Source organism: Chlorocebus sabaeus, chromosome 27, assembly GCF_047675955.1.
Source record: "Chlorocebus sabaeus isolate Y175 chromosome 27, mChlSab1.0.hap1, whole genome shotgun sequence".
In the NCBI taxonomy this organism is placed as follows: domain Eukaryota; kingdom Metazoa; phylum Chordata; class Mammalia; order Primates; family Cercopithecidae; genus Chlorocebus; species Chlorocebus sabaeus.
Genome location: NC_132930.1, coordinates 46,924,224 through 46,946,864, shown reverse-complemented (window position 1 = coordinate 46,946,864; position 22,641 = coordinate 46,924,224). Strand labels below are relative to the sequence as shown.

At 59.8% G+C, this 22,641-nt stretch overlaps 1 protein-coding gene across 10 annotated transcripts in view; it reads left to right on the top strand.

Annotated features, from left to right (window-relative positions):
- The window catches only part of SH3BP2 (SH3 domain binding protein 2), a 43,815-nt gene that overhangs the window by 5,642 nt on the left and 15,532 nt on the right, over positions 1-22,641 (top strand). Inside the window, exons 1-5 of one of the 10 annotated variants that reach the window (XM_073012561.1) lie at positions 5,628-5,945; positions 7,534-7,674; positions 11,026-11,076; positions 12,952-13,026; positions 21,692-21,831. In XM_073012561.1, coding sequence (XP_072868662.1) covers positions 12,980-13,026; positions 21,692-21,831 — 187 coding nt within the window. In that variant the 5' untranslated portion in view covers positions 5,628-5,945; positions 7,534-7,674; positions 11,026-11,076; positions 12,952-12,979. Of the gene's footprint in view, positions 1-5,627; positions 5,946-7,399; positions 7,675-11,025; positions 11,077-12,951; positions 13,027-13,122; positions 13,605-17,185; positions 17,309-19,300; positions 19,483-21,691; positions 21,832-22,641 lie in introns of those variants that run through there. The other 9 variants (XM_073012560.1, XM_073012562.1, XM_037983186.2 and 6 more) reach the window with 9 other exon arrangements.

The window sequence follows — 22,641 nt, the reverse complement described above, 5'->3', positions numbered from 1 at the left end:
CACAGCCCTGCGTGGAGACCAGGCTCGGAGCCAGAGGAGGCAGGCCAGGAAACTCAGCACTCATCTCCTCTCTCGGAAACGCCCCTCCCTGACCCGACCCCAGCTGCTTCCTCTCCTCCTACTTGAGGCCAGAAAGGGAAGCCCCTTTCCAGCGGGGCGAGTGACTGGCGTTGCCCCGGGCGGCCCGCTGATGGCTGGGCAGATAGTGCTGGGGCCTGCCCTGGCAGGCAGATCAGTGGTGAGCAGGGTGAGTTTGACCAGTGCAGAGGGGAAGATGACGAGGCTGCATCCCCCAGCAGCGGGGAGTGACTTCCTGTTGCCATCACCTCCTATGGCCTCAGGCGTTCCCAGGCTGAGACCTCTAGGAACATAGGTGCTGGATGGCTCAGGGGGCTCCACCAGGCCAGGCCATGTGACCTGGGCATCCTCCACCTGCTCTGGGCAGGGCAGGGACAGAAAGTGCAACCTCATGGGATGTGTGAGGGTGAGGGGGTGCCCACCCAGCTGCTCAGGCAGGATGTGTGGGAGTGGCCCCCCAGGAGCTCCATGCAGCACCGGGCTTCGGAGTCTCCAAAGCCGGCGTCAGGTCATCGAGGCCTCTGGGCTGACCAGGACTAATGGCGCTCAGGGGTCCAGCCCCAGCCTCCACCCGCCACCCATACCTGCCCTGCCTCAGGACTTTGTTCCTGCTGTACCCCTGCTGGCTGCCTGTCCCCACAGGTGGCTCCTTCCTCCCCACCGGAGGAGCTGCTTCCACTCGGGACCCTGGAGGGGGCTGGAACCTCTGAAATGCCTTCCCCTCGGGACCCTCACTGTGACTGGACCTTGCTCAGCTTCAGACCCTGGGTTGCAGCTGCCTAATGAGGTGGGATGGGGCCCTGGGTGTGTAAAGTGGAGGGAGGGGCAGTGGCCACCTCTGAGCCCTGAGCTGTCCTGGGGTCCTGGGTGCTGGCTTCAGGAAGGTTTGCTACTTGGGGCAGGGGCTTTCTGAGATCAATCTTACCATTTTCTTGAAGATGTGACCAGGAGGGTGAAGTTTTGTGGTTGGAGTGGCTGTGCCTGCCTCTGGGGCAGGAAGCTGCTGGGGAAGGAAGAAGATTGAGAAAGGACCCCCCACCCCCCACCTCTGCAGAGGATCTGGTGGGCCCTGCCTCATGCCAGGGTTCCTGCCAGCTGGCACCAAGGGGGAAGCTGTTCCAGGGCTGGGGTCCTGAGAAGCAGGGGGGGACCCACTTGGCAGCCAGGCCCCCTCGAAGACCTACCCAGAGTCGCCCTTGCTGCAGGCAGGGTCCTGGCCCTTCCAGCACGAAGCTGGGAAAAGGCAGCACCAAAGATGCCAGGGGCGCATCACGGATCCCCGCGGGGGGCCTCCTTGAGGTGAGAGCAGGAGGAGGGCCAGGCTGAGGGCTCGGGCCGTGTGAAAGACACCCTGGTTTCGAAAAGGGAGAGGGACAGAGAGGTGGGGCCCAAGGCCCTGGCAGGGTTTCCAGCAAGGGCTGGCTCATGTTTTCAAGCTTACTCTGGGGTCTGGAGACCACCACCGAACACACCCTCCCAGCAGTAGCCACAAGAAGACCATGAGGAGCTTGGGCGGGGTCTGGGGAAGGGTGGGGGCTGCCACAGAGAGAAGTGGGTTCATGGAGGCTGTGGAAGGCTGGGTGGGAGTGGAGGAGGTTGACGTGACCAGGTTGGGGTCGGTGACCCCTGCACAGGGGCTACTGGGGATGACAGGGGAGGGAGAAGCAGACTGGTGAGATTGGGGTGGCATTGGCCCTGGTGGTACTGACTGTGCCCAGCTCAGTCTCCCTCCTCCTTGGCTGGTTTTTTTGGCAGACAGTGGCATGGTCCAGAGCTGCCTCCCTAGGGAGGGAAAGGGCATCCCCAAGTCACTCCTGAGGCTGTGTCCCCAGAGTGCCCACTGGGCTGTGCCACCTCCCTGCCCGGTGCAGCCTGCCTCTGCCTGAGCTGCCTGAGCCTGCCCCGTGGCTGCTCCCCATCCAGGAGGAGGCCTTAGGGGCAGACACCGGGGGGCTTGCTTACAGGCTCTGCTGACACCAGAAGCACCCCTACCTCCAGAGTCTTACTGCTACCCGAGCAGTAGCAGTATGGAGGTGCTTGTCCTGTGACCCCCACACTGGGCTGATGACGGGCCAGGTGGCACTTCGCCTGCAGGCTCTGGGGAGGCTTTCTTGGGCTCCTGTGCCAGGGGTGGGTGCAGGGAGGCTGGGCAGACAGGAGAGCTCAGGCCTCGGGGCTCCCACGGGTCTAGGGCTGTGGTGGTTGGGGGCCCTGACTAGAGCCATCCACTCCTCTGAGGAAGGACCCGGCCTGGAGCGCCATCCCCAGGGAGCTGTAGGGGTATTGGGGGTGTCTTGGGGCAGAAGGCCAGGCAGGAGTTTGCAGGTGGGGAATGGCACGAGGAACTCGTGGAACAGCCTGAGAGGTGTCCGGCGAGGTAGAGCACTGGGTGGCCTTGAACCCTGGGGCTGAGCGGGGCTGTCTTTGAGAGCCACTTCTGCCGAGGCTGCAGCAGAAAGCCTGTGACAGGCTGGCTCTGAGGGAGGAAGGGGCTGGGTTGTGGGCGGCCTGGCCTTGGGAAGGAGGCAGGACAGTTTCGTGGTTAGGGGCGGAGAGGAGGAGAGGAGGAGACCCTGATCCAGACCCCGCCCCTGCCTGTCTTGACCGAGGACCGGGGCCAAATTGCAGGGGTGCAGGGAGCCTGCGGGAGAGGCTGGGGGCTGGGCTCCTTTCCCGGCAGCCCGGGCCCACCGCCAGACCCTTGTCCTCACTGGGCCTCTGAACAGTGGAGCATTGTGAGGGGCCTGGGAATGTTCAGGTCACCCAGGCCCCCTCTGGGCCATGCTGAGGGTGAGGACAGGAGCCAGCGGGCATGAGTCATCCCGTCCCCTGCCCAGGCCCCGAGGCTCTGGGGTTCCCAGGCTGAGGAGGAACACACAGCTCTCGGTTCCCCAACCCGGGGTCTGGCTCACTCCTTCTTCCTTCTTTTCGCCCCTCTGTCAACACCACTTCGTGTGGCCTCCCTCTGGCTCCTGGCTCTGCCTGCATCTCCCTGCCCCATCCAGCCAGAGCCCCTGGCCTAGGAGTGGCTGTGGCCTGCTCTCCCACCCCCGCTGCCTGCCACAGCCCCAGCAGAGGGGCTGGCCTGTCACCTTGAGCCCACCAATGCTGGCCTGTGAGTGGCCCCAGGAGGAAGCCAGTGCAAGGACAAGACCCAGCCTAGACAGGAAACCTCCTGAGGCCAACCTAAAATTTACTAAGGAATAAAAAGTGACCAGAAGCAGAAGGTGAGGGGATAAAATAACCCAGAGAGTAAAAACTAACATCCAAGAAAAAAGCCATGTTTGAAAACAGTTTAAAAATATTAGCTAGGCATGGTGGTTCACGCCTGTAATCCCAGCACTTTGGGAGGCCAAGGTGGGCGGATCACTTGAGGTCAGGAGTTCAAGACCAGCCTGACCAACATGGTGAAACCCTGGCTCTACCAAAAATGAGCCAGGCGTGTTGGCACATGCTTGTAATCCCAGCTACTCGGGGGGCTGAGGGAGGAGAATCACCTGAACCCGGGAGGCAGAGGTTGGAGTTAGCAAAGATTGTGCCACTGCACTCCAGCCTGAGTGACAGAGTGAGACCCTATCTCAAAAAAAAGGGGCCGGGCACAGTGACTCACACTTGTAATCCCAGCACTTTGGGAGGCTGAGGCGGGCAGATCACCTGAGGTCAGGAGTTCAAGACCAGCCTGGCCAATATAGTGAAACCCTGTCTCTACTAAAAATACAAAATTAGCCAGGTATGGTGGTATGAGCCTGTAATCCCAGCTATAGGAGGCTGAGTCAGGAGAAGTGCTTGAACCGAGGAGACAGAGGTTGCAATGATCCAAGATCGTGCCACTGCATTCTAGCCTGGGCACCAAAGTGAGACTCTGTCTCAAAAAAAAAAAAAAAAATACACACACACACACACACACACACATGCAACGTTAGGGAAAAGGGATCACAGCGAATGCATTAAGACAGCAGAAAGACCTAACCCTCCAGTGCTGAAATGACTGGACAGAGGGAAGGGACCCTGTTGTGCTGACTCAGCCTTGGTGGGTCTCAGCCTGTGGCAACCGCTGACAGATGGTGACGGGGTTCCTGGGTAAACGAGGGGCCCGAGGACCCCCAGTGGTGCACAGAGGAGCCGTGATGGGGGCCACGCCTGGGCCCCGGTGTCCTTTGCCCTGACCCAGGAGCTTGTCCAGATGAAATGGCGTAAAGTGCCTGGGCTGAGCCCGAGGTGTGTGCAGAAGCTTCATGGTTTCGTGTGGTCCGAGGGAGGCCACCAAGGCCACCATGGTACAAAAAGTACCACAGTGATGAGTAAAAGGGACAGATGATGCAGGAGGCTCAGGCCACTTACTGCTACAGGTCCCAAGGCCCACCTCGTAGGGCTTACACAGGTGCCACACAGGGTGCCCGTCATGGTGGCTCCTGACCTCTCCTGTTGGCTCTGGGCAGGAGTAGTGGGGCTGGGTTTCTCTGACTGGTGCCCCTACTGCATCCTGCCCCAGCATGAGCCCCATGGCCTCGGCATCCCCACTCTGTTCCTTTGTCACCTCAGCATGGTGCTGGGATCTGGGATAAGCAGGGTGCTCTCCACTCGCAGGGCCTAGGGACCCAGTGCTGGGCCAAGTGCCTATGGCCTTGGGAATGGTCTGGTTTGGTCCGCAGAGTCCTGTTGCTAAAAAGCGCAGAGGGGGAGCGGGGAGCAAGGCTCAGGGAGTAAAGTGACTTGCCGCCAGTCTCCAGCTTAAGGGAGCAAGGCTGGGACTGGAGCCCAGGCGTGAACGGTGCCCAGGAGCTCAGCCCAGGGAAGGTGTGAGACGCTGTCTGCCTCACCTGGGCTTGTGGCCTGGACTGGCGATTCTAACTAGGACCCATCTCTGCCTCTCATGTCTGAAGGTGTGTGCCTTCTCTTATCTGCAACCTCAGGGCCTTTGCACAAGCTCTGCTCTGTCTAGATGCTCTCCATGTAATCCCATGCTTGGCTAACTCATGTGGAAGATTGCTCCCAGGATGCTGGCAGATGTGTCAACGTGTCTGGGTGGAACAGATGTCACAAGGATGTGAGTCAGAGATGGCTGCCTCCCCAGCAGATTGGGAGCCCAGACAGAGGGTAACAGCAGCTTGGATCCCGGGTGCAGGGTGTGGCATTTGCCTGTAGGCGCAGTGCCCTGAGTGCTTTCCCTGTGCCCAGTATCACGAGACTTCAGGCTGAGTGGAGTGACACTGTGTAAGAGAGACAGGGTCGGCCGGGCGCGGTGGCTCAAGCCTGTAATCCCAGCACTTTGGGAGGCTGAGATGGGCGGATCACAAGGTCAGGAGATCGAGACCATCCTGGCTAACACGGTGAAACCCCATCTCTACTAAAAATACAAAAAAAAAATTAGCCGGGCGAGGTGGCGGGCGCCTGTAGTCCCAGCTACTCGGGAGGCTGAGGCAAGAGAATGGCGTAAACCCGGGAGGCGGAGCTTGCAGTGAGCTGACATTCGGCCACTGCACTCCAGCCCGGGTGACAGAGCAAGACTCCGTCTCAAAAAAAAAAAAAAAAAAAAAGAGAGACAGGGTCCGTCTGACCAGCCCCACCATGACTCCAGCCAAGCCCAGTGAATAGGTGGGCTACCTTCCACCATTCTCTGGCCTCGGTTTTCCTGCTCTTGGTTTCCTCAGCTGCCTGGTGGGTTCCACTGCAACTCTCTGGGGGTCTCCTTCTGTCCCGCCACCGCCTGCTCCTGTTCCTTATCCAAGTCTCTGTGGACGCGTGGACCGCGGCCTCTGTGCAGCCTCAGCACTGAGTCCTGCATGGAGCAGGCCCTGGGACTGCCCCAGTTACTCCTGGGACACTGAGGACCGAGGCTCTGCTTCTTTGCCAGAGTTTTCTCCAGGGTGAGCACCAGAACACTGTTTCTTCAAGGGAACTAGGGGCATCGAGCGGGACCCAAAAGGGGGCTGTGGCCTGGGAGAGCTTCCCAACCAGCCTCCCCAGGGGCCGTTGGGATCAGTTTAAAACAGAAGCAGCTCCTAACTCCTCAAGGGTGGGCTGGAGTCCCTGCTTCCCCAGGCCTTTCTGTCCTGCTGAGCTGGGCCCTATGGTAGCTCCCTCCCTGTACCCCACATGGCGTGGTCCACCCTGTGTCCCCTGGCCTCCTGCCCAGAGCCCTGCGCCCTCCACAGAGGCCAGGCCCCACCCCCACTGTCCTTGAGGTTGGTGGGCTTCCTTCTGAGAGTGGGCCTGGGGGACTTCTCCTCTCCTTCTTACCCACCCCAGACCCAGGCTCAGCAGGAAATGTCTGGTAGGGGCCCTGCCAGGGCCATAAGGCTTTTGCGGCACCCTCAGGTTGTGTGGTAGGGATGGGCCAGGTGGCCCCAGGCTCTGGGTGACACTAGCCACGCTGGCTGGGTGGTCGAGCGTTGCAGCTGACTCAGCCTTGAGGTCCTAATCAGGAGAACAAAACAAGCAGTTGGTGATGGATCGGGCACGGAGCTAGTGCATGAGTGGGCACGGAGCTGGCACACTCAGAACACAGTGGACATTTCCTTGGGGGCTCTCTGCCCCTCTCCTGGTCCAGCGGCCCAGCCCTCCTATCACAAGAGGTGACTGTGGTCAGGGAAGCACCCCCAACCTTCACACCCACTGTGCCCGTGGCCCAGGCGTCCCAGGCATCCCAGGAGGGTCTGGCTGGCGGGAGCCCTCTGCTTCTGCTTCCTCTAGATAAGGAAGGTGCCCGGCAGATTTCCCACCTAAGCACACCCCCTGGGCCTGGAGGGTCAGCAGCCAGCTGGTGTGGGCGTGGGGTGTCCCAGCCACAGCTGCTCTGCTCAGTGAATGCTGCTATCCTTGCCTGTAGATGAGGATGCTGGGGCTGGGAGGTCACCCTGGGGGCCCAGGCTGCACTTGGTGGGTGCAGAGCCCCTGGAGTGCCCCCTTCCTACAGCCAGGGGTCCCCTGAGATGGAAGAAGTGGGGTGCCTGGGGCTGGCTAGATGGTGTAATTCAGCACATGAGCCCGTGAACTAGGACCCATGGAGAGTAGGGGTTCCAGCCAGCTGGGGTGTGGACGAGGTCTATTCATGCTACAGGAGGCACCTGGTGCCAGCGTCATGCTGGGCACTGTTCAGGTGCCAAGGGCATGGGGGACGGACATGCAGAGATCTCTCCCCACAGAACTGGTGTCAGGGGAGGGGCAGATAGACAATAGACACGCTGAAAATGCCACAGCATCAGGGGGTGCCGAGTGGCGGCCGCCTCTCTGAGGAGCGGGGGCCCTGCCATGGACTGAGTCTGTGTGGGAGAAGGGCCAGGGCCTGTGGGTCGGGGTCCAGCCCAGGGGAGTGTGGTCTAGATGAGGGGCCAGGGGGCAAGGGCTTGGCAGAGGAATTGGAGAGGGTTGCGTTCCAGTTGGAGGGCACCACTGCTGCCAAGGCTCAGAGAGGGAAGGGTGTGGCACTGGGAATGTGGCTCTGTCTGTGCCAAGGGCTGCAGGGAGACGCGTGTTCTGGAAGCCAGGCCCGCAGCCATGAAGGGAAAGTGCAGCTGGACGCGAGCAGGGCGGTTCCTCCCTTCCCTTGACGCCAGAGCGAGCCCAGCAGCCAGCTGCCCCACCCCCACTGCTCAGGTGAGGAAACTGAGGCTGAGAGTGGGCCACAAGGCCAGGAGGAGGGGACTGAGCCAGGCTTGTTCCCACCAAAGCCTGCAGGCTGACCACGGCTCTATTCTGCCTGCCAAGGTCACATGCATGGAGCGGCCTCTTGGGCGGGAGCCGCTGGGTGGGGTAGGACTGCTGCCCTCAGGACCCTGCAGGGCTGGGGCATAGGGTGCCCAGGCTGGCTGCGGTGGGGGACAGTGAACCCCTTCAGGCCAGGAGAGGCGAGGCAGGGCGGGGAGGAGGTGGGCCCCAGCCTTGGGTGGGAGCCAGGAGCTCGGGGTGGTGGACCCGGCCCACCTCACACATCAGGACTCTGGAGAATTTTTTCTCAAGTGATTAAAAGGTGGAAACTCGTCAGTGTTTATGAAGAACTGAAGTGTGAATCCTGAGCCGCCTCTGCTGCTTGTGGTTTGAGACCGGAGAGTGGCTCCAGGGGAGCAGCAGTGCCAGCGTGGCTTGCCCCAGACCCACCTCGCCTCGCCTCACCTCACTGTCCCCAGCCCCACCTCACCCTCACCACAGCCTCATCACCCTCGGCCTGGAAGCCGCCCTGGCCTCCTGCCTCCAGCCAGTGTGCTGCCCCTGCCTGGCCAGGCCAAAGCTCTGCCTAGGGCAGCCCTCTCCCAGGTGTGGAGGCCCCTGGGCAGTCCTGACTCCCATGCCCATCTCAAGAACCCTTGCTGGGGACAGAGACACCAGGCCTGGGAGAGGAAGGCCCAGTGGGGCATTCGGGGATGTGAGAACATTGCAGCTTCCCTCTGAGGACAGAGCTTGAGGGCCAAGCATCCACCAACAGCTTGGCCTTGCCCTCTGAAGCCCAGGTGCCATGCAGGCAGCTGTGCCTACGGGGCCCTTGTCTGCATTTTTCTTAATTCCCTCTGTCCGTCGCACACAGGAGTGGCCTGACTCTGCCTCCACACTGCACCGCTCTGCGAAGCCCCTGGGGCCTCTGAGCCCCGATCACACTGTGTCTTCTGGGAACACTGCTAACTCCAATGCACCAGGCTTTCTCTGTTTTGCAGTGAGCAGCCTCACGTGCGTGCCCAGGGCTGGCCAGCAGCTTGTCTCACTGGGCAGAGGTCCAGGGGTGTGGAAGGGCCTCAGCTGCGGCCGTGCTGCACACCAGTTCTTTGAAAACCTCTCTCGCTGAGAGTCCGATTAGCACGAAGTCATAATTTCTTCACTCTGACCTCTGAAGAATGTACTGGTTACAACCTCGCAAGGTCTGGCCTCATGTGTGGACATGACAGTGAACTCATCTGTTTGTCTGTCCTTCTTTTGGGTCCTGCCACGGGCCAGGTGCCTACCTGGGCCTTGGGGATTCAGTGGGACTTGGACCCGTGGGGAGTGCCAGGGACACATGGGGTGATGCTGGTGGCAGAACGGTGCCATTGACTTGGAGATTTCAGAGAAGGGGGCAAGGTTCTAGATGGTTCCGTCCTCAAAGGATGAGGGAGCATTTAGTTTCCATGTGGAGGTGACTGCAGGTGCCAGGATGGGGCAAGTGCATGACAGGTCCAGCGTCGGGGGCCCAGGGCAGGAAGGGAAAGCAGGCACCGCACCCTGTCCACTTGGACAGGGAACCAACGTTGCCGCTGCACCGTGGTGGATGCGGCCTGAGCCAAGGAAGGGCAGGCCAAAGGGGTGAACGTGAGGCCAGGAGGTGGGGTCAGCAAGCCTGGTGGGGGTGGGTCAGGTGTGGCAGGTGAGGCTGGTGGACCCTGTGTGCAGGAGGGTGGGAGGTGGAGAGCCTAGCCTTCGGGAGGCTGTGGGCATCCGCGGAGGCGAGCTCAGCAGTGCCCGTCCAGCTGGTCACAGCCTTGTGGAGCCTGCCTCTCCCTGACAGGCACACCCACACTGGCGATCAGACTAAGTGGAGTCTGCAGGTCATCCTGGGGAAGGACTCAGGTGAGTCTCTGTGTGGATTCATTTCCTGGGCTGCCCTAACAAAGCTCCACACACGAGGGGCCTGAAAACAACAGAAATGTGCTCTCTCATGGTTCCGGAGGCCAGAAGTCCAAAGCTGAGGGGTCTACAGGGCCACCTTGCCCCAGTGACGCTGGGGAAGCCCCTTCCTCCCCACCCAGTTTCTGCCGGTGGCCGGTGATCCTTGGTGCCCTTGGCATGTGGCCACATCCCTCCAGCCTCTTTTCCATCCTTACAGGGTCCTTTCCAGGCGTCTTCTTCTACTCCATCTCTTACAGGACAGTTGCCATTGGGTTTAGGGCCCACCTGGTCAATCCAGGATGTGCTGCTTAACTTAATTACATCTAAGATCCTTTTTCCAAATAAGGTGTTCACAGTTTCTGGGGATTAGGATGTGGACAAAGCTTTTGGGGGCCCCCATTCAGCCCACTACACCATGTGACCCCAGGCAGGCTCCTGCTTTCTAGGGTGCCCTCTCCCTCTGCCCCATTTGGGTAGTGCCCAGTCTGAGTTCCCGGGAATCCTCCTGGTCCCACATCACAGGACAGCAATCAGAATGGGGCAGGGAGGGAAGGGGCTTCTGGCTGGGGAGAGTCTGGGAGGGTCCCAGGGCTGGCTGTGGAGTGGACCCAGGCCCTATGGGAGGGGCTCATGCAAAACATCTTATTTTGAGAGCTTGAGATTTTCCCCTGTGGGGGTGCCCACCTTCCCCCAGGCTCAGTGCCCTCCCTCCCTCCCCTGGGCTCAGTGTCCACCTTCCCCCAGGCTCAGTGCCCTCCGTCCCACCCCTGGGCTCAGTGTCCACCTTCCCCCAGGCTCAGTGCCCTCCCTCCCACCCCCGGGCTCAGTGTCCACCTTCCCCCAGGCTCAGTGCCCTCCCTCCCACCCCCGGGCTCAGTGTCCACCTTCCCCCAGGCTCAGTGTCCCACCCACCCTCCTGGGGCTCAGTGTCCACCTTCCCCCAGGCTCAGTGCCCTCCCTCCCTCCCCTGGGCTCAGTGTCCACCTTCCCCCAGGCTCAGTGCCCTCCCTCCCACCCCTGGGCTCAGTGCCCTCCCTGAGCTCAGCAGACCCTCCTTGACATGTTCAGCACCTGAGCCTCTCCTGAAGGCGGCAAGCAGGCACCAGGCTGGGTATAGGGTCCCTGGATGCCAGTCCCCATGCCACTGTTCCCTAGCTTCCTCTCTGAACCCCAGAGATGCAGATGGCAACAGGACTGTCCTCTTGGGCTGTGAGCCTTGAGATGAGGCAGGGGCTGTGAGGCAGGAGGTGCCAGGGCAGGGCCAGCTCCGTGGTGGCTGCAGACACCACCCACTGTGCTGGGTGTTTGCGTTACTCCTGAGTGGGCTGAAGGCCTCCAGAACCCAGTGAACACTCCCTCCCTCTTTTTTTTCAGGCTGACCCTTGGCCCTCTGCCTGCCCTGCCGGCTGGCTCCCACTCATCCTGGTAAGTGCCCTGTGTCTGGCGTGGTGGGAAGTCCTCAAGCCTGGCAGTTTGAGGCACCAGCTCAGGGCAGGGGAGCACCTGCAACTAGGGAAGGATGGAGAGGGACACCAGGGCTGCCCAGTGAGGCAGCCCCAGCCAGGCCCCGCTGCACACACCCCCTGCCTGGATGCAGGCGTGGGGTCATCTCCATGGTTACCGGCACAGGGTAAAGGTCAAGGAGTGGCCACGGTTGAGGAGGGGAGAATGGCCTGTGTTTAGGAATATGAACGGTAGTGTCATATGCCGCAGGGATGAAGGGGAGGTGAGAGAGCAATTGGAGAAGCTAAGGCCCAGAAGGAGGGGTCTGCAGAGGTCACCCCGCAGCCCAGGACTCCCAGCTCCAGCTTCCTTCTGTAGCATCCCCCTGTAGCATCACAGCACTGGACCAGGGTTGCAGGGGATGGGCCTGGGCCACGGTGGGTGGGGCTTTTGCTCGCTTCCGCCTCTGCTGAGTTTATGAGTGTGGGGCTTTTGGCGGAGCAAGGGCAGGGGCGAGCCTGGCCCCTGCTTCCAGCTCAGGCCTTGTTCGCTCTTGCATTTGCCTGTCCAGTGAGGGGTGGCGTGTTCCTGAGACCGCTCGCTGCCTCTGGGTTCTTATCCTCACGGGTTGTCATCCCCGAAGCTGTGCGTTGGCCACCTCATTGCCTGTGGATTCCTCCCAACCCTGGGGCTGCTCACCCCAAGCCCCTTCCTCCTGTGGCTCCCTCACCCCATCCCCTGCCAGCAAACTCTTCCTCCTCCATCAAAGCTGGTCCAGCACGCACAGGGCCTGGCCCCTCCTCTGGACCCTGCAGCCCTGACTTTGTCTGAGAACTGCCTGCCTCATCGTCCAGGCTGGGCCGTGGCCCAGGAGTTCCTCACCTGCTGTTTGATCTCAACCCTGCTGCAAGGAGGAAGGAGAATGGGAAGAGGCCCACTCTGTCCGTGCCCGCCTTGCTGCCCTCTGTCTGTCTGCCTGCTGTGGCGAGCCTTCTGCTGAAGGTGTGGTCTGCCCTTGGCCACCTGAGGGGACTGAGGCTGGCGCAGGCTGGGGACGCCAGGGTGGCTGTGTATGGGCTGTGCCCTTGCTAAGGAGGCCCCAGGCCTAAAAGCCCAAGCTCCTCACCCTCTACGAGATAGCAGGAGGTCTGCAGCCCAAATGGTCCTCTAGGGGCCTTGGCAGTAGGGCTGGGGCTGCAGATACAGCTGGGGAGACGGAGCTTCTTAGCCTGGGAGCTGCCCTTTTTGACTTGACACTTAGGCCTATGGGACAGCTTGGAACCTGCACAGCTGGTTATGGGGCTGGGGTCCAGGGTTTGTTGGGAGCCTGGATTCAGGGGGCCGTGCCCTAGGAAGCCTGGTGGGCAAGATGAGGCCCCTGCAACTTTGTGGCCCTGTGCTCTGTGGCCTCTGTCACCCTCAAATCCTGCTGTGAGGGTGGTCCCAGGCCCCAGAAAGCCCCTTTCTCCAGCTACCTCTGCCCAGGGGTTCCGTCCTCCCTGGGCAAGTTCTGGGAGGAGCGGCAGGGCGCTCAGCACCCAGCGGGTAGAATCCCCGTTCCCCCCTTCCCGGCTCTGGGCCTGGACAGGGCACTGAGCTTGGTGGGGGCAGAGCAGCCCTGGGAGGAGCGGGATTCTGAGCAGGCCCTGGGGCAGGGGCCGGTGAGTACGGGAGCGTGCTTTGCCACTCAGCCATAATGTGCTTTCTAGCAAACCAGGTATCAGCAGAGCTGGTGTGGGTGCGGGGACACGAAAACACTGAGGGTGGGGTGGGAATTGAGAAGTGCCGGAGCCCAGGCCTAGTCCCTCAGTCCCTTGGTGTCAAAGGGCACAGAGGTGGCCACCTTTAAATTCACAGAACATAACAGCACTCTGTGTGGCCTCAGATGGCAGAGCAGACGGCAGTGGCTGCCCTGGCAGGAGGAACGTGCTGGTAAGGTGACCCCATCCCTGTGTGTGCTGTAAATGCTGCTCTGTGCTGGGCCTGACACCCAGGGTGCAAGTTGTTTCATGGTTTGCTAGGGAGAAGCCGAGTATGCAGAGGTGGCCGTGGGGGGAGGCAGCAGGGAGCTTCCTCCCAGGGGTGCAGCTGGCCTTGTGCTGGAGCCAGAGATCCCTGGTCTCTGACCACAGGATGGGAGGGCAGGAGCAGTGGAAGGCAGGGGCGAAAACCCGGATTGTGGATGAGGGGCAACCCTGGGCCCCAGGCAACTTTCAGGACCTCCCAGGGCAGAAGGCAGGAAGTGCCAGCTACTTGGTGCTGCCCAGGGAGCAGGGAACAGGAAGTCCCGGGTGGGGAGGAAGCACTGGTGGCCACAGGCCTCAGATGCAGCAGGAGTGAGCTGTAGGCACAGCTGTGGGGCAGCCAGGCGCGTCAGGCCTCACATGTCTGGGAGATGCAGATTGCCTGGGCTGGTGGCCCCTGAGCCACATGGCCTCCCTGGGCCCCAGGACACCGGCCCTGAGCAGGTCACGAGGACGGAGGCCCATGTGTTGGGTCAGCACCATCAGGTCAGTGGGGCGGCCCCAGGACTGGGGGCTCGGGAGGCGGCACTGGTCTAGCACCTGAAGAACCAGTAAGGGGGCCCCACATGGGAGCCACAGCCTTCCTCGGGGTTGGCCATGGGGGCCCACAGGAGCTGGCCCTGGGCCTGCAGAAGGCAACAGGCTCTGAGGAGAGTGGTCTCTGTCTGGCTTGAGTGGCCCCTGAGCTGGACAGGCACAAGGGGAGCCCAGAGAGGGAATGTGATGTGAGAACACCCCTCACCCACCCCCGTCACGTGTGGCCGATAGGGAGGTGGGGGCCAGCCTACTGGGGTGGGGCCTGGGTCTGGAACTTCCTGGGATACAGCCTGCAGGGTGGCCTTGGTGTTTGGGTCCTAAGTACACACATGTTGTGTGTGAGTGTGTGTGTTTCTGTGTGTGGGGGACAGAGAGAACTGCACAAGGTCCCTGCTGCCCACCTGGGGAGTGCCATGCTCTGAAACCTGATGCATTGTGGAGGACCCACAGGGACCTCAGGGACTGCCAGGCTGGGGCTGTGCTCAGGAACCCCAGGCTGTGCCACCCTTCCCCTAGCCGGCAGTGCTTCTCCGGCGTAGCTGGTTACTGGGCCTTTACGGGAAAATTTTGGTTTTGATTATGTTAACAGAGAAAGATTCTGGGAAGAGGAAGGAAACGAGGGAAACCGAAAGGGAAGAGCAAACAGCTGTGGGGAGGCAGGGCAGCCAGGGCTCCGCGGTGGAAGCCGCCCCATCTGCGCATCCCACCCCCGCCACTGGCCACCCACTGTGCGCCAAACTGGGCCAGTGGCTGTGCTGGGCCGGGGGTGGTGCTTGAGCCACCATTTACTGGCTGTGTGACTTTGGCCAAGTTTCTTCGTCAGTGACTTAGGGAGGACTCTGGTTTGAAGCTCAAGGTGTTGGATGATGAGGCGATCACTGAGAAGCCCAGAGCTTGGCCCACAGGGAGTGCCCAGTGCACTTGGCACAAGACCTGATCCTCTCCCAGCCTCTATACCTGAGTCTGCAAAATAGAAGTAAAGTATTGAGCTCTGGTGGACCCTGGGTGATTTAGTGAGTGTGAGGTGCAGCTTGGCACTGGGCCCTGGCCGCTGGGAGTGGTGGTGACGATTCCATACGCAGGCTGCAGGACACTGAGATGCTGAAGACTGCACATGCCAGGTCTTGTTGGTGTTTGGAGTGTGTGTGTGTGTAAATGGGTGCTTGCATGTGCATGAGTGAGTGTGATGAATGTGTATATTAGTATACATATGGGTGTGCGTGCGCACATATGAGTAGACATGTGAGTGTATGAGCGTGTATGAGAACATATGACAGCGAGTGGGCATGTGGGAGAATAAGTGCATGTATATGTGAGTGTTAAGTGTACATGCGTGAGTGTGACAGCATGCGCATACATGAGTGTGTGAATAAGTGCACAGGGTGACCTGGTATCTTCTCCCTTTGGGCTGGCTCCCCAGCCCCAACTTGCCCTCTGACTCCCACAAATGGGGCCAACCTCGTCACCACTAACAGTAAGTCCTTGACCCTACGGTCACATGAGGTGCTGGCTCCCTTACCACAGCCAGGATGATCCTGCAGGAGCCCAGCCTTCCAGAGCCCCCACCCTGCTCTCATGCAGGGGCTCACGCCCGTGTGCAAGCGAGCCGTGCAGCTCATGTGCACGTCCTGTGTGAGTGCACCACCTGTGACATTAACTGGGTGTGCAGAGACACAGCGCACATGAGGGCCTGCACGGGCCATGACCACACACGCCTCAGGGCTCATGGGGCCCCAGGGTGGTGGGAGCCACAGAGCCTGCATTAAGTGGAACCTGATGGGGTGTCTCTGTGGGGCTGAGCACTTTTTACCTGCCTGCTCTGCCCCCGACACCAGCAGCCTCAGGCCTTTGGGTCACCTGAAGCAATTGCAACATTGAGAGAAGGTAGGGAGAGAAACACAGAAACAGAGACCTGGACAGTGTATCCCAGGTGCCCCGCCTTCCCTAATGTGCATGTGCACACATCCACACACACGCACAAGTCTACAAGCTCAGATGCATATCCCCACGTGTGCACACACGCAAAGATCACATACTTTCTGGAAGGGCTCATGGAGCCCAGCAGCCACCACCAGCTCTGGCCACCCAACGCTGGCCCATGTGTCTTCAGAGCCCTGCCCCAGAGAGCAGCTGCAGAGGTGTCAGGGGACTCTGAGAGTGGACTCCTCCATACCCACTTTACATTGGAGGAGGTGGGAGCTCAGTGGAAGAAGGGCCCCGGGGAGGATGTGAACCCAGGTCTTCGGCACTCTCCCTCACAGCCCCTGCCCATGTTAACTCAGCCGACACCACAGCAGCATGGTGACAGGTCCCCACCAGGGTGTCTGCCTCTACAGAGGAAGGGACTGAAGCACCCAGAGAGCTGGCAAGTAGGCCTGTGGAGTCCCCTGGAATGAATGAATGGAATTTAACCATCAGGTCCCTGGAAGAGGGGCTGGGCACTGAGAAGCGCAGCCAGGGAGTCCTGGCCAACTAGGAGTGTGGGTGCTCCTTGGGGATGGCCCTTGGCTTTCCCGAGCACAGGTGGAGCTGAAGTTTGTGAGCTGGGCAGAGATTCCCCAAGAGTAGTATGGTCACCACGGCCTCCATGGCCCATCGTCACCCTCAGCCTCAGCCGACATTTCCCCTTTCTGCTTTCAGCCTGGCCTGGCACTGGGCTCCTGGGCAGGTACCATCCCCTGGCACATAGCAGGGCCAGGTGGGGCAGAGGCTAGTAGGGTGGCAGGGGTGGGTTTCCCCTTGAATGGTCCCTCCTCTGGAGAGGGGCTGCGGGTGTCAGTGTCTATCCCTGAAGTGAGGAATTCCCAGGGGAGGTGAGGGTGCCCCATGACCTGACCTTGTCATGACCTGCCCTCCTGCCCAGGGTCAGCTGATGATCACCTAGGAGGCTTCATCCTGCCCACAGCAGGACAGCAGCCAGGCAGGAACGAGCCCCTCACAGGTCTACCCCTACCTGACCACTGAGCTGGACCCATGTAGGACTGTAACCTGTCCCTGTAACTCTTCCTGCTGAGCCTTGTCCAGGTGTGGAGCCAGGAGGAGGTGGTGGGCTTCATCTGTCCTCACAGTGGCTCCTCCCACTTCAACACACAGGCCACGTCTTCTTAAAGCTTTTGGGTGGCAGGGGCCCAGTGGGGAGTGATGCCCCAGGGTAGGGGCTCTGTTTCAGCTTCCTGTGCCTTCCAGGAAACTTGCAGTCCCCGTCACCCACGGGATGAACATTCCATCCTTCTTTGTGGGCTCCCTGGGTTTCCCCTCTAGGCTGGATCTGAGCTGGTGAGGATGGGAGACAATGACCACCTAGTGTGGTCAGTGTTAGGGGCAGAGAAGGCTATGCTTGCTCCAAGGGAGGGACACAGGACTCCAGAGAGGTTATGGGAGACTGCCTGGAAGAGGGAACGCTTGAACTAACTCTTCCTTTCATTTTTGGATTTTGCTAGTATATAGAAATAGAATTGATTTTTGTATGTCGATCTTGTATCTTGCCACCTTGCTGCTCATTTACTCTATTTTTTTTTTTTTTTTTTGAGATGGAATCTCGTTCTTGTCCCCCAGGCTGGAGTGCAATGGCGCGATCTCGGCTCACTACAACCTCCACCTCCTGAGTTCAAGCGATTCTCCTGCCTCAGCCTCCCGAGCAGCTGGGATTACAGGTGCCTGCCACCTTGTATTTTTAGTAGAAATGGGGTTTCACCATGTTGGCCAGGCTGGTCTCAAACTCCTGACCTCAGGTATTCCACCTGCCTCAACCTCCCAAAGTGCTGGGATTACAGTCGTGAGCCACTGCGCCTGGCTATTCTAATAATTTTTAAGTGGATTCCTTGGAATATTCTGTATGTAAAATAATCTAATCGGTGAATAATTGTACTTCTTCCTTTCCATTCCGGATGCCTTTTATTTCTTTTTATTGCCTAATTACTTTGGTCAAAATCTCCAGTACTATGCTGAATAGAAGTAAAGCAGACATTCTTTACTTGTTCCTGTTCTTGGGGGCAAAGCTTTCAGTCTTTTACCACTAGGTATGTTAGCTTTGGGTTTTTCACAGATCCGTTTATCAGATTGAGGAAGTTCCCTCCTATTCCTGGTTTGTTGACTGTTCTTATCATGGAAGAGTGTTGAATTTTGTCACACTTTTTCTTCATCTGTCAAAATCATGTGGTTGTTTGTCCTTTATTCTATTGATATGGTGTATTACATTCATTGTTTTGAATATTAAACCATCCTTGCATTCCTGGGATAAATTCCACTGGTCTTGGTGTAGAATCCCTTTTATATGTTGCAGGATTCAGTTTGCTAGTATTTTGTTGAGGATGTTTATGTCTATATCCATAAGGGATATTGGTTTGTAGTTTATTTGTGATGGCTTTGTCTGATTTTGGTATTGGGATAATGCTGGCCTCATAGAATGAGTTCCCCTCCTCTTCTATTTTCTGGAAATTTGTGAAGGAGCCGTGTTCTTTTGAGCCAACTTTTGAGGGCTGGGTTAGTTCAATTTCAACTTTAGGCTGTGGCAACAGCATGGGCTGAGGCCTGCAAGTGGGTGTTTGCTTGATTCAGGTAACTGGAGCCGTAGGGTCCGGCTGGCATAGGAGCACAGAAGGTAGAGGGCAGGAGTGACTGAATCAGGGAGGGCCAGTTTGGCATGAGGAGGCCGTAGAGGTTTAGCACTGAGCAGTGATGGGAATGGTGTGCATGTTGATTCTCTGCTGGGTGGGGGGCTGGAGGCCCAGGAGGCCTGAGGAGAGGAAGTGGAGGGGGCTGCCAAGAGGCAATGGAGAGGGGCCCGGCACGGTGGCTGGAAGGAGGTGGGAGCCTTGAGGCAGGCCAGACAAGGGCACAGAGATGGGACAGAGCCTTGAAGGCTGGGTGCAGTGGGAAGCCCAGAGAGTGGGCCTGAGGTGGGGCCTTGAAACCAGGGTGGGTGCCCCAGATGGACAGCTAGGTGGGGTCAGGCCCAGGCTTATAGAGCCACACCTGTACCTGGTCCATCTTAGTGGCAGCCTGTGTGCAGGTGGAAGATGGAGGAGGCAGGATGCCTGGGAGGCCAGCAAGGGCCTCTGCTGGCCTTTTGCCATCCCAGGGGACTCTCCTGGGTGAGGCGCCTGCGTATGGGCAAGCAGGTGGGAGGTGCCAAGGACCAGACCCCTGGCTCCTTGGGGAATCTGGGGCTGAAGGCCCATGGAGTCCCGAAGGAAGCTGAGGTGAGGGTGGGGCACGTGCCAGATCCCTTGCCCTGCTGCCGCCCTCCGTGCAGGTGCCCTTTTACAGAGGCCACTTTCCCGAGGGAGCTGGTCACAAGGGCACGACGAGATGGGACCTGGGCAGGGCCTCAGAGCCGAGGCTCTCGTGCCCGCCGTGGATTTCCAACCAAGCTGTGTGGACTCGCAGGTGCTGGGGGAGTGGAGCAGGAGGCTTCGTTTGCATCGAAGACTTCTTGATTCCAGGCTGCACCGACAGATGTGGGCCTCCTGTCCCCAGCGCCCACCACCCTCCTTGCAGCGTGGGGAAACTGAGGCCTGCAGGGGGCGGCCGCGCACGGTGACGCAGCAGGGGGCGGTGCTGGGAGGGGCGGGCCCGGGATCCTCACCTGCCCGCCCCGTCCCCCGCCGAGAGGGGAGGAGCCGGCGGCTGCCGGGCCAGGGCCGGCGGGCGCGGCGGGCATGGCGGGCTCCGGGCCGCGGCCGCGGAGCTGGGGCCGGCGGGAGGCGGGCGCCGGGGATGAGGCGACGGCGGCCGGGGGGCGCGGCCCGGGGCCGTGCCGGTGCTCGCAGGGGAGGCGGGCGTGGACAGCCCCGGGGAAGCCGGCCGTGCCTGCCGCGTGGACGCCGTGAGTACCGAGCACCGAGCACCGGCCCCGACTCCGGGACGCGGGCCTCTAGCTTCCGGGTCTGGACTCCGCACCCCGACCCCCTGGACCCGGGCCGCGAGCCCCGGGCGCTGCTGGTCGCCCACGCGCTTCTTGGGGGAACAAAGGCGGGCGTGGACTGTCCCAGCTGGCGGGTGGGGGGCTCAGGCCGGCACGGGGCTTGTCGGTCTGCGGGCAGCTCTCCGCGGGCGGACCGGGCACGGGGCTTCCTCCTCCATCCCCACTGCGTGGAGCTCCCTCGGGCCGAGCGCGGTAGAGCGAGCGCTGGGGTGTGGCGGCGCCTTTGTTCCAAACCTTGGCCTGTGGTTGGGGGCCCTGCGGCTGGGACCCGCCCAGAGGGGCTGGCTTTGGGTGCAGAAGGAGCTGGTGGGGTCCAGCCGGGTGACCCAGGCCGAGGCCGGCAAAAGACAGCCTGATGCCTTGGAGACTTCCTCTTGCACTTGTGCTGGTTTGCTAAAAGCGGAGAGTACTTTTCTTTTTATTTATTTTGTTTTTAATTTTTTATTTTTAGCTCCAGCTCTGTTGCCCAGGCTGGAGAGCAGTGGCCAATCATAGCTTACTGCCTCCTGGAACTCCTGGCTCTATAGATCCTCCTGGATTAGCCTCCTGCAGGGACTATAGGTGTGCACCACCAAGCTCAGCTAATTATTTTTTAGAGATGGTGGTCTCTATATGTTGCCCAGGCTGGTCTTGAACGCCTGAGCTCAAGTGATCTGCCTGCCTTGGCCTCCCAAAGTGCTGGGATTACAGGCGTGAGCCACTGTATCTGGCTGTTTTATTTATTTCTAGAGACAGTGTCTCGCTTTGTTGCCCAGGCTGGAGTGTGGTGGTATGATCATAGACCACTGCAGCCTCAAACTCCTGGGCTCCAGTGATCCTCCTGCCTCAGCCTCCTAGAGCAGCTGGGACTACAGATGTGCCCCACCATGCCTGATTGATTTAAAAAAAAATTGTTTTTTTTTTTTTTTTAGAGATGGTGTCTTTCTATGTTGCCCTGGTTTAGTTTTCTTTATGTGTGTTTTTTGGGGTTGGAGCTGTAGTGGAACCAGTCCCAGCCCCACTGGGCATCTGGGTCTGACCTTAGCTGCTCCATTAAGGGCTTAACAGGACACTGGCCACAGGTCTGCTCCCATCCAACTCCACTGGGGCCCCAGGAGGGACCTACCCAGGATGGAATGAGGGCAGGCACAGACCAAACAATGCAGGGTGGGGGTACTGTTCACTGGGATCAGAGGTGAGGAAGATGCTGGATTTAAGTGGGCAGTGAGGGTGCCTAGCAGAAGAGGAGACTCTCAACCTGGGTCTTGATGGATGAGTAGAAGTTCTCTGCATGGGAAGGGGTGGAGGTCATTTCAGGCAGAGGAGGAAGCATTAAACAGCATGGTGGATCTCAAGGAGAGCAGCTGGAGCATGAGTAAGGGGGGCTGGAGTAGGGGGCAGGGCATGACGTTGGGTCTGGTGGGCCTGGGTTAGCCCTAAGGCAGTCACTGGTCCTCCACTGACTGTGTGGTCCTTGCTCAGGCTTAGAGGGAATGGCAGTGATATCCTGGGCTGGTGGGGTGGATAGCAACCAACCCACCAAATGGTGGTCACGGCCACTGCTGACCACAGTGTGCTGTGTGCTGGGCTGGGTATCCACTCTGTCCTCCAGCAGCTGAGTCTTGGGTTCTCCCAGGACGGGAGTCCGGGTGGTTTGACCTGGGAACTGGGGGCTCTTGGCTACTCACTTGCCTTCTTCCTGTCTAGGCTCCTTATAGGATCATCTGGCACTGGGACTTGAAGTACTTATGGCCTGAAGTCTGACTTACCTGGGCTGGGGTTTTCTGAGTTCTTTCATCTCTACCCAGCCCCCACAGGGCCTTGCACTCAGTTGCTGTGTGCAGAATGAACCAGTGGAGAGAAAGGGCTGCACGTAGCGCTTTCCCCAGGATCCTGGGGTTGGGTGTGTGGCCGAGTGGACCAGGGGCTGACTGAGTGGACCAGGTGGATCTGTCTCTCCTTGGGGTCCCACCTGGAAGCCCAAGGCCTTCAGAAAAGGGGTTTCCTTGCCTGTCATGGCCCCACCCTCCATGCTGTGTCCTGGATCTTGGCAATGTCCCCATGAGCGCCCTGGCTCAGCCATCTCCTGCCTGACCGTAGCTGAGCCTCGTGCCTTTGTTCTTTATTGCAGCTTCATGGCGGCTGAAGAGATGCATTGGCCTGTCCCTATGAAAGCCATTGGTGCCCAGAACCTGCTAACCATGCCTGGGGGCGTGGCCAAGGCTGGCTACCTGCACAAGAAGGGTGGTACCCAGCTGCAGCTGCTCAGATGTGAGTCTCCAGGGTGGCAGGGAGCACAGAGGGAGGGCGTGGGGGCAGGGCTGGCCGTGTATGTGAGCATCCTGTCTGAGCCTCTGCTTCCTCACGTGGTGGGCCCTCTGGATTTTCCCGTTCCCTCTCTGGTGGCTGGCACCCCTGGAGAACCAGAGGTTGACCTCCCTAGCCCCAGGACTGTAGCAGGGTCCAGGGTGGTGCACACTGCTGGCCAGCTGGCAAGGGGAGCTGCAGCCTGCAGCCAGGACCCAGGGACCACAGGTGGCCAGGTAGGTCTGGCCTCTGGTGCTGCCCTCACCAAATCCGTGAGTGTTCAGCGAGTTAGTTGGTCATTTGGCCCACAGTGAACCTATGTGTCAAGTCCTGGCTGGGTGCTGGACCTCTGGAGCTGCACAAGACCCAGGCTCTGGCCCCCAGGACAGCTGGCTGAGAGGAAGAAGCAGCCCTCAGGCTCAGGAGATGCCCAAATGCTGAGATACTGAAGGCCAAGAGCATCAGGGCCTGAGCAGCAGGTGCTGCGTGCCTTTGCAGTAGCAGTACTCTCTGCCAGGGGCTCCCTGGCCGGGCCACCTGGTTGAGATGTCCAGGCTGGACTGATTCGTTCCTTTGAGGGCACTGATTGAGCTACTCTCCTCTTTGCACAGACAGCCTCCTTGGAGGAGCTGTAACTGGCTTGTCACCCAGCCTGGGAGGCGCAGCTCAGGGCTGGGGCAGTGGAGCTGGGGTGGTTTCAGTGTAACTTTCCACCTAGGGGTGGCCCCATACCAGTGGCCCTCACTGGCAAACTCTCTGGGCTCCTGAGTCTCC